The 11084-nt window shown below is 35.8% G+C and overlaps 1 protein-coding gene across 2 annotated transcripts; it reads left to right on the top strand.

Annotated features, from left to right (window-relative positions):
* Positions 1-204: 204 nt before the first annotated feature.
* On the top strand, positions 205-10594 carry IFNE (interferon epsilon). 2 transcript variants are annotated; one of them, XR_002517563.2, is made up of 3 exons: positions 205-5626; positions 9350-9475; positions 9609-10594. XR_002517563.2 is itself a non-coding variant. In XM_021927471.2 (2 exons), exon 1 carries the CDS (start codon positions 5001-5003, stop codon positions 5580-5582), a length of 582 nt encoding a protein of 193 aa, XP_021783163.1. In that variant the 5' UTR covers positions 205-5000; the 3' UTR covers positions 5583-5626; positions 9350-9602. The 2 variants fall into 2 exon arrangements, 1 of the variants encoding a protein (XP_021783163.1); XM_021927471.2 differs by lacking the exon at positions 9609-10594 and having other exon boundaries at positions 9350-9602.
* Positions 10595-11084: the final 490 nt, after the last annotated feature.

The following is an 11084-nucleotide window of genomic DNA, read 5'->3' as shown; positions in this document are numbered from 1 at the left end:
TGTGCTTTATTAAATACTGTCAGTTTAAATTTGATATTCATTAATTATACTATGCATGTTGTTTTTTAATTTTGATAGATACTGTATAAAATTTCATTTTTTTGAAAATATAAAATATGTAATATTTTTAACATTTACTTTAAGATTATATTTTTTGTGAAAATATTTTCAAAATTTCTAGACTTTGAATACAATTATATTTTGTTTTTAATATTTTATATCAGGGTTCAGCAAACCTTTCTGTAAAGGACCAGATAGTAAATATTTTAGGTTTTGTAGACCATGTGGTTCCTATCACAACTATTCAGCCTTGCTATTGTAGCATGAAAGTGCCATATACACTGTATAAACAAATGAGCATCATTGTGTTCTAATAAAACTTTATTTACAAAAGCAGGTGGTAGGCCAGATTGGGTCCATAGGCTATAGTTTGCCAACTCCCACTTTAGATTATTTATGATGAGAGAAACTCCACTTCTAGTCATGAGGGACAACAAAATTTATCATCTCACTTTAAACAACTAGAATACTGAGTAAAATATATGAAAAACAGTTTTTAGACATTGGATAACAGGTAGCATAAGATAATGATCCTTGAGAGAAAGGAAAGAAATACAATCAACCCTACCATTGCTCCAGCTTAACGCTGGGCAGAAAATTGGTCGGCTGCAGCACAAAGAGGAGGAAACTCCAACAGACCAGTATTCTCACGGAGTTGATATGTCATAGTTTGGAGTTCAGGGAGACAGCAAAATATTGGAGAAGATACTGCTGCACAGAGGGAAATTGGGGGAGAATGAATGAGAGCTACAGAGATCTGTAAAAATGTCTTCAGGAGTCTTTAGCTAATGTGTGGTTTGTGCATGTATGTAAAAGAGTTACCCAAGATGAGGGAAAAAACCCCCAGAAAGGAGCAGGCAGCAAAGGCTGTCCCCAGTGCTAACACAGGGCTGGGAATATTTCATGTTTCCAGCAGCCAGAGGGCAAACATCTCCAAATTCAGAGAGCATTAAGTAGAGTCCTCAAAAGACTGTATTCTTGGTTACAAAGACATTGCCCTAGATTATAAAGTATGCTTCACTCATGCTAACAAAGTATCAGAGGAATCAAATTCCAAGTAACTCAACTATACCCTAAAACAAAGTTCAACTATATGTAAAGGACTTAACAAATTCAGCTCCCATTAAAGTAAAATTTACAATGCTCAGAATCCACTCAAAAGTGACCAAACATGCAAAAGACATAGGAAAATAGGACCCATAAAGAGTAGAAATATAACTGACAACAGCAGACCCAGAAATGACACAAATGATAGAATTATCAGAAAAGGAGATAAAACGCCTACTATAAATATACCCCATATGCTCAAGAATGTAGAGGAAAAGATGAATGTGATGAGGAAAGAAATGTAGATATGAAAAAGAAACAAATTTGACTTCTACAAATGAAAGTATAATATCTGAAGTGATAAATATACTGGATGGGATTAACTATAGATAAGATACTTCTAAAGGAAATACTAATAAGCTTGAAGGCAGACACAGAAACTATTTAAAATAAGACAGAGGAAAAGACTAAAAAGTAAGTAAGTGAGCAAAGCTTCAGGGAACTGTGTGATAATATTAAACAGTCAAACACATCTAGAGATGTAGTCCCGGAAGAGATTAGGAGGGAGGGAATGAAAAAAGAAAAATGTTAAAAGAAATAAAGTCTGAAACTTTTTCAAATTTGATGAAAATGATAAAATCATGGATTCACAAAGCTCAAAAAAATCCTTGTAAAAGAGACAAGAATAAAATCACACCAAAGCACATTATTATCAAATTGCCAGAAAATAGTGATAGTAAATCTTAAAAGCTGCCAAAGAAAAAGAAGAAACATTATGCACACAGGAATAAAATTAAGAATGACCACAGTTTTCTCTTCAGAAATTATGCACACCAGAATAGAGTAGAGCAACATGTTTACAGTAAAGAAAAAATCAACTTAGAATTCTATACACAGCAAATATATATTTCAAAAAGAAGACACGATACTTTTTGAGACAGACAAAAGCCAAGAGAGTTTATTTCCAGGGGATGTGTGATATAAGAAGTATTAATGAAAGTAGTGTACAGAATGAGAGAGAGGAAATAGAAGTATACTGTTATAATATCCCTACACTGTACTTTCAGTGGGTTGTAATATTATTTGAAGGTAAACTGTAATATGTTAAATAAAGATGTATATTTTTAATCCTAGAGAAACTTGTGTGAAAACAAAAAGGAAAACAAAGTGGTATTACCAACAAGCCAATAATGGAGATAAAATGGGCAGTAGAGAACAACAAAAAATTCAATCCAGAAGAAGGAAGGAAAAGCTTAAAAGTGAAAAAAGAACATATGGGCAGTTAGAAAACAAATAATAAAGTGGTAGATATAAACCGAGCCATACTGACAATTACATTAAGTTTAATGACCTAAACACTCTAATAAAGCAAAGATTGTCAGACAGAATAAAATACAAGGTCCAACTATATGCTCTGTAAAAGAAACTCACTTTAAATATAACATGAATAAGTTAAAAAATTAAAAGATGCAAAAAAGATATGCTAACACTAATTGAAAAAAACATAAATGGTTATCAGAGAAAGTTGATTTAGGAGTAAGGAATAATGCAAAGGATACAGAGGGACATTTTAAAATAAAGGGGTCAATACATCAAGAGGACATAGTAATCCTAAATATGGTGCACCTAATACTAAAGTTCTAAAATAAATAAGGGAAAAACTGATAGAACTTAAATGGGAGATAGGCAAATCTAAAACTATACTAGGGATTTCAATTCTCTCTTGATAGTTGATAGAACAAATAGACTGTCAGAAAGGATATAGAAAATTTCAAACACTTTCAACCAGCTTAACCTAATTGACATTTATAAAACAGTCCAACCAACAAAAGTAGAACATTATTATTTCAAGTTCACAAGGAACTGTCATCAAGATAAACCATATTCTGAGCCATAAAATAAGTCTCAATAAGTTTAAACTACATTCTTTGACCACAACGATTCAAATACGAAATCAGTAACAGAAAGGCATCTGGAAAATCCCTGATCATTTGTAAATTAAACAACATTTAGATCATTTTTGTCAATTGAATGAAAATGATGAGAAAGCCTTAATTATAGATCAGAGCTTGTTATTAGACAGAGCCACGCCTGATATCCTTAATTTATTTTTATATTGTTTTCCTGAAGCTCAGCATAAAATATTTAAAGATTTTTTGAGACTAGTCAAAATTCTACTGTCCAGATAGATTAAGCATAATGTTATGAAACAAGTGTTACTCCTTTTGTATATTATATATTATCATGGGTCTCTCTGTCTCTGTCTCTCTCTCTCTCCTGTCTCTCAGATAGAGAGGGAAAAGACCCCTCTGTGGAGCATGCTGACTCAGTTTATTTCAACTTATTAATACTAGAGTAAGTGACCAGACATACAGCTGAGCTGGTATATAATGAGACCATACATGTTTACAGAGTGCCTGTTTTCGACATTCAGGGATTCACCCAGCTGCCTGCAGAAAAATGATTAAAGATAAGATTCGACATCTTGTATTACTTTGTGTAGAACATATTAATTTATTCCAAGTCAACACATATTTACAAAGCAACTACTATAGTTGTATAGACAGTAAAGAAATCAGTTATCAGTGTTTATTTCACGCTCTGAAGAGACCTTTAATCATGTAAATTCATAGTCAAATATAAGACAGAACAGGAAAGGTGTCTTAAATAAGGTAGGTACAAAGTGTTGCGGGGATCCAGAAGATTATGGCTCCTTGGGGGAGATCTGGGCCTTAAAGGACAAGTAGTCTTTAGTCCTTGCACAGAGAGGTTCTTGAGGTAAAGGAAGCAACAGGTGATGGATGTTTCAGAGAAAGCATCATCAATAAACAAACACACACACACACAAAAGCGCTAGCTGTATTAAGGGAATACTAAATCACTTTTTCTGGAGTTCAGATTCCCTCACACTATACTTAGAGCAACAGTGGGATAAGATTGGAAAGGTAGATTGGGGGCTTATTCAAGAGGAACTTAGAATATGGGTATTTGTAATTCAGAGGACATTGTTAATGTAGAGATGTTCACATTAGTTTACCAGAGTTATCACTATTCTAGGGAATATACACTAACCAAATGCCCCCAGTCTCTCTTCACATATAATTTTGTCATCTATAATGGATACATATCATTTAATTATACGGATGTACCAACATATATGTAATCATTTGCCTGTTGTTGAACCTATAGGTTGTTTCTAATATTCTGCCATTGCAATAATATTATAACAACATTCTTTGCTATTTTTTTCACATTGCTTCTATAGGCTAGAATCTTAGATATTAAACTGATAGGATAAGATATAAAATAATTTAAGATTGCTGATGTATGTTTTAAAGTTAATTTGCTCAAGCATTTGTGAAAATTTACAGTTCTAGTTGAGGTTTTAAATTTAGTCGTTTGTAGGTATTTTAAGTTTTGCCTCTGAATTCCTTATAAGTGCTGCTAAGCCTTTGTTAAGTTTTACTCCATGAAAGACTATTACTGAAAAAAACTTAATCTCAATAAAAGAACTTTAATAAGCTTGACTAAATATTTAGAAAGCACATTGTGTTCAGTGAAACTTTGTATATAATGAATAGAATAATAAAAGATTATATTGGCTGACTAGTCTGTAATTGCCTCGAGGAAAGCATACAATGAATAAGTTATTTTGGTTACTTCCTCAAAATAGCCAACACAATAGGGAAATGGAGAAAATGTACTCTGAGCACCATGAAAAGGGAACCTGAAAATCTAATGTGTAAACTTGCAGAAATGACATTAGAAAATAAACCAACAAAAGAGAACACTCTCCAAAATAATCTGAGATGCACAAAAGGCAAACATTCATTCACTAGAGTTGGAATTTCCCTAAGTCTATGCTGAGATAAGTAGCATATTTGACCTTCACCATGATTATCAAGCACTTCTTTGAAATTGTGTTGGTGCTGCTGGCCTCTACCACTGTCTTCTCTCTAGATTTGAAACTGATTCTCTTCCAGCAAAAAAGAGTGAATCAAGAAAGTTTAAAACTCTTGAATAAGTTGCAAACCTCATCAATTCACATGTGTCTACCACACAGGAAAAACTTTCTGCTTCCTCAGAAGTCTTTGAGTCCTCAGCAGTACCAAAAAGGACATACTCTGGCCATTCTCCATGAGATGCTTCAGCAGATCTTCAGCCTCTTCAGGGCAAATATTTCTCTGGATGGTTGGGAGGAAAATCACGTGGAGAAATTCCTAATTCAACTTCATCAACAGCTAGAATACCTAGAAGCACTCATGGGACTGGAAGCAGAGAAGCTAAGTGGTACTTTGGGTAGTGATAACCTTAGATTACAAGTTAAAATGTACTTCCGAAGGATCCATGATTACCTGGAAAACCAGGACTACAGCAGCTGTGCCTGGGCCATTGTCCAAGTAGAAATCAACCGATGTCTTTTCTTTGTGTTCAGTCTCACAGAAAAGCTGAGCAAACAAGGAACAGACCCTTGAACGACATGAAACAAGAGCTTACTACAGAGTTGTAGAAGCCCAAGGTAGGTGGAGGAACTAGAGGACTTCTCCAAACATGATTATTTCTGTTCTTCATAGAATAGTAATATAATTTATAGTACAATCACACTGTTTTGATTTTGTATATATATATTTATCTGTGTTTTAAGATTGTGCATATTGACCACAATTGTTTTTATTTTGTAATGTGGCTTTATATATTCTATCCATTTTAAATTGTTTATAAGTCAAAATAAATTCATTGATATGGTTGATTCTTCAAATGTGTGTATTTTCATGCAGGCTGGCTGGGTAGATACAATGAAATATGCCACTAATGTAAAAATACTTTCCTTAACATAGAACTCCATTGCAATGATTGGCTTATTTGCCAGAAATTGCTAGAGACAATGGGAAATACTGGGAATAATTTGCAGTATAAGATTTGAAAATACTATTACACAGTGAATATTTACATTACAGGAGACACAATAGAAATATGGTGAAAGGACATGAGCAGTTTGCAGAGAAAAAAAAGACATTAAAAGAGGTTCAATCTCACTCATGATAATAAAAATACAAATTAAATAGCATGCATGCCATTTATAGTACAATCACTATGGAGGCAATTTGGTGATATCTATCAAAATTATAGATGCATGTAAACTTTCATCTATAAATTCTAGGCCTGGAAATGTGTCCTATAAAAATACTTGCCTATGGCCGGGTGTGGTGGCTCATGCCTGTAATCCCAACACTTTGGGAGGCCAAGGAGGGTGGATCACAAGGTCAGGAGTTCGAGATCAGCCTGGCCAACATGGTGAAACCCCGTCTCTACCAAAAATACAAAAATAAGCCAGGCATGGTGGTGGGCACCTGTAATCCCAGCTACCTGGGAGGCGCAGGTTGCAGTGAGCTGCGATCATGCCACTGCACTCCAGCCTGGGTGACAGAGCGAGACTCTATCTCAAAAAAAAAAAAAGAAAAAAACCCAAAACTTGCCCATGTGTGATATAACTTACAAACAACATTATTCTCTGCAGTACTATTAGTAATACCAAAAGACAAGAAACCATCTCAATTTTCCTAATTAGAGACAGTTGAGGCATATTCATATAAAGGAACACTATTCAGCTGGAGAAACAAATGAGAGGATATTTCTTTTTGAAAAAGTTGAAAATAGGTGAGATACAGAGCAGTGTAAATAGAATGCTACATTTGGGGTGAAAATGTTAAATAAAATTTATGTTTGTCCTTACTGTATGTAAATAAAGAATAAGAAATAAATTATAATGATTACCTGTATTTAGGGGAAGAAGGAAGACTGAAGAAGAAGATTAGGGTGGGAGAGATTTTACAGCTCCTTTAAAAATTTTTATATTAAATCGTGTGAATATTACAAATTAAGATAATAATTTAAAATGTATGTAACAAGTCACAGTTATCAGAAATATGCATGAGGGAGTCTGGCTGGTGAAGGTCAAAAGGAACAGGACTGAGTTAGCCTGCCCCTGGTTGGGATGTCTGCCTGGAGGAGGGCTGGAGAGAAGCACATCTGTGCCAAGGGGGAGAGTTCCTGCTCCTGGGAGACGCCAGTGATGGAGGGATTCCAGCTCTTCTAGCCAGGAACTCCCAGAAGTCACCACGGAACAATGTGGGGGCAGAGAAACTAAAGTTCATTGAGGCTTGGTGGCTATCCCACTTTTGTCCACTGTAAGCAGCAGAGCCATGGCCCAAAACTCTGATGCTAGTTCTACTACCATATATCATGTTCTACATCAGATTCATTGCATAATTGGAGGTAAAAGTCAGTGGTAAATGTAAAAACTCAGTGAAGAACAAAGCATACTCCAGTTTAATTAGTGCAAGTGAGTAATGGCTGGTACTTTAGACTTGGTTTGAAAGGGAAGATTAGGAACTGAATAGGATCCTGAAAGTGAGACAGTCACCTGCAGTAGTGAAGAGGGGTAAGGAAGCAGAGGCTGGCAATCAGAAGCAAGTCTGCTGACTTCACATTGCAGCCAGGGATTGATCTGTTTACCTTCAAGTTCACACAAAGGTAGTGAAGTAGAGGAAGGAGAAATACCACACTGGACTGCAAATACAAGTTACTTTTCTTCTCATGATCTGTAAAATTTTTTTGTTGTTCTTGAAACCAGGAAGTTTGTAGAACCAAATCCTTCATTTAACACATTATCCAATTTTCAAATTGACCTCACAAAATGCTTTCTGTTATTATTTTTTCTCAAGTGAGAACAAGACTGTAAAGGTGAAGTAAAATGCTCAAAGTAATGTAGCAAGCCACAGAGCTTGCAGATACCAGAGCAAAGATCTTACCCCAAGTCAGCCTGACTCAAAAGCCTGCACTGTGTTCTTGACAACTCAAACCTGAATAACATTGTGCAACATCACTGCAAAATAATAATAACAGTAATAATAATTTTCTCCTAGCTTTCTTTATTCAAGTTCACAATGGTCTCTGCAGTCTTGAATTAAAGAAAAGGTATTTCCCTTTCTCTTGACATTGCTTTCTTAAGAACTGAGAACAGAATGAAGGAACTGTCAAATGGAGACAGTTAGCAAATAATACTCATATTTAGACGTTTAAACTAATACTTTATATCCTAATGTTTTCCCAAACATGTAGGTTTCTGAAGTTGATATCCTGTTTGTATAATCACCTCAATGCCTAGCACAAAATAAAAAATTGTTACTTTTAAATATGTCTGCCCTTTTAAAACTCCAAAACCAGAGTTCTAAACTTGGGAATACTGGGAAGGAGAAACGTATTAAAAGATTTGACTCCTGGCTTAGTAGCACATGGAAAGGCTTGGAGTATGGGTAGGTTCATTTATACTTGCAGGCTGAGTTATATTTTTGTTACATCTATATGTATTGAGCTAAGCAAATCATTAAATCCAAAAGCAGGTTACAAAATAATAACAGCATCATCATATTTTCTACAAATAAAATATTCATGAAAAGTATATGAAAAGAAATGCATGAAAATGTTCATAGTACTTCACTTACACTTTTTGGATTAAATATTTCTCCCATGAATAAGGATTCCTTTTAGAATCAGGAAAAAATAAAATTATTATATTTTTGAAATTTAAAAAAAGAACAGGCTGGGTACAGTGGCTCATGCCTATAATCCCAGCACCGTGGGAGGCCAAGGCAGGCAGATTGCTTGAGCCCAGGAGTGTGAGACCAGCCTAAGCAACATGGTGAGATACCATCTCTATTTTAAAAAATAAAAAGAACTCTTGTAAAGGGCACCTGCTATAAGTTAAGCCCCACTCTAACATGAATCAGAATCACCTGGAGGATTTGTTAAACCCCTGATTGCATGGTCCCATCCCACTGTTTCTGATTCAATAGGTCTGTGGTGTGGCCTGAGTAATTACATTTCTAACAGTTTTCACATGATGCTGTTGCTGCTGGTCCTATGATTACACGTGGTAAGCCATACCCCTACTTCTTGATGGCCTTGGTAGGTTTTTAAGAGATGAAGGCATAGTTTTTTTAAGGCTACTGATCTCATATTTCTTATGATATCTGGAAAAAGTGAGCACCCTATATAGGAGTTAGTTGATGAAGATTTGTTTTTTTCTATCACTGCCTTTTCACAGCAGCAAATCAGACATTTTCCTTCTTAAAGAAGCTATATGTAGCAACAGTTATATCCTAGGTGCACCCCATGACAATAACTGCCTTTTAAGGAAAATGGACTAAAAGAAGTTTTGTTTTGTTTTGTTTTCTGTAAGGATTTCTGGTCCTCATACCATGTGGTTGAGTGAAATCAAAACTTCAACCATAGCAATGCTGATTGGACAAAGAATGTGTTGTGGACACAAAATCAAACCTCTGGAGGACAGAGGATTCATTCCAAGGTGAAAAATGGCAAACTTATCCAGTAATCTCCTCTTTAGAGAAGTATAAATGTTTGGTAAATAGATTTGGGGGCCATTCATGGAATTGCCTTTGGCTAAAGTCGTTTAACCCAAGTTTTCTACTCCTCCCTAGGGTCTGCTTATATTCAACAACTGGTCTATGTGGGAGTGTGAAGGCCCCTTACTCCACCTGCGAAGAGTCATCCCAGCTTCAGACCACATTCCCCAGCCTCCTGTTATTGGCTAACGCCATTTTGTGACCACACTGCAGCTTAGCTTTCCCTCTTGCCTAACCGTCCTGCCTTTTCTTCTCACAAATGTTGATTCCATAGCTTTCTCCAATAAACAAACTCGTTGCATGAGAATCATCGTCTCAGAATTTGTTGTCTGACCTTCAATTTAGGGCTACAGAAAACCTAAGCTCATAAGTTGTTTCTTTTGCTAGCTACGCATTCTTTCCCTTATATGTGTTAATAGCATTCCTGTTATTCATGATTCACTTAAAATTTTTCCCTTCATGGAAAGCCTTTATAGTCTGAACCTATTTGCTCCTTGCCCACAACACAAATCTTACCATGTCACCCACCTCATTGTACTGTAATGGATTACTTCTCCTTCTTCCAACTAGACTATTATCTACTTTATAGTAAGGACATGGCTTCTTAACGCTTTAGCACATTATTCAACATTTAACAGAGACACTCTAAATATTGAATGAATGCAGACTTTTTAAAATGTAGCATTAAAGGAAAGAAGGGAGATACCAGTACCATATTATCAATGCCAGTTAGACATATGAGGAGACCGTCTAGAAATGAGGAAGTCTTTCTTGTTTATGTGGTATGCTAAGAGGTTAAGTTCTTATGTTTGTTTTTGAGACTCTCCATTATTCCTGGATGGACCCGATATGCTACTTCTTAGAGTGAAAATGAAGTATTTCTCTTTCTCCAGTGAAATGGTGGGTTTTACACTTATATAGCAAGGGCACAATAAAATAAGAACATAATATGTAGGGCAGAAGTCCAGATGGGAGCCTCTCTTCTAACTAGTGGTTCTGATCATCTTAAACAATGCTTTCCTGAACTAATTTTTTTTTTTTTTTTTGAGACGGAGTTTCACTCTTGTTGCCCAGGATGAAGTGCAATGGCATGATCATGACTCACTGTAACCTCTGCCACCTGGGTTAAAGCGAGTCTGCTGCCTCAGCCTCCCGTGTAGCTGGGATTACAGGTGCCTGTCACCACACCCAGCTAATTTTTGTATTTTTAGTAGAGACAGGGTTTCACCATGTTGGCCAGGATGGTCGTGAACTCCTGACCTCAGGTGATCCACCCACCTGAGCCTCCCAAAGTGCTGGGATTACAGGTGTGAGCCACCGTGCCGGGGCGACCCCACTCTTAGCACCATCTTGAGCACCATTAGCACCATCTTGAGCGGTTCTAAAAGGATCTGTTTTTTGCTCAGCTTATTTAAAATACTTAATATTATGAAAATATTAAAACAATATATGCCAATGGTATAAATGGCTCAATTTTACAATTTTGTAAGATATAATACTCTTCCCATTGTTCTAGTTAAAAGGCCACTCACTCATTTGTTGTCCAAAATA

The sequence above is a fragment of the Papio anubis genome, chromosome 13 (genome assembly GCF_008728515.1).
Source record: "Papio anubis isolate 15944 chromosome 13, Panubis1.0, whole genome shotgun sequence".
NCBI classification, from domain to species: domain Eukaryota; kingdom Metazoa; phylum Chordata; class Mammalia; order Primates; family Cercopithecidae; genus Papio; species Papio anubis.
Note: the sequence above shows the minus strand (reverse complement) of the source record. Positions and strands in the feature narration are given on the sequence as shown.

What these genes read in the sequence shown, in the direction of transcription:
- IFNE (XM_021927471.2), top strand. Translation starts at nt 5,001, where the DNA reads ATGATTATCAAGCACTTCTTTGAAATTGTGTTGGTGCTGCTGGCCTCT.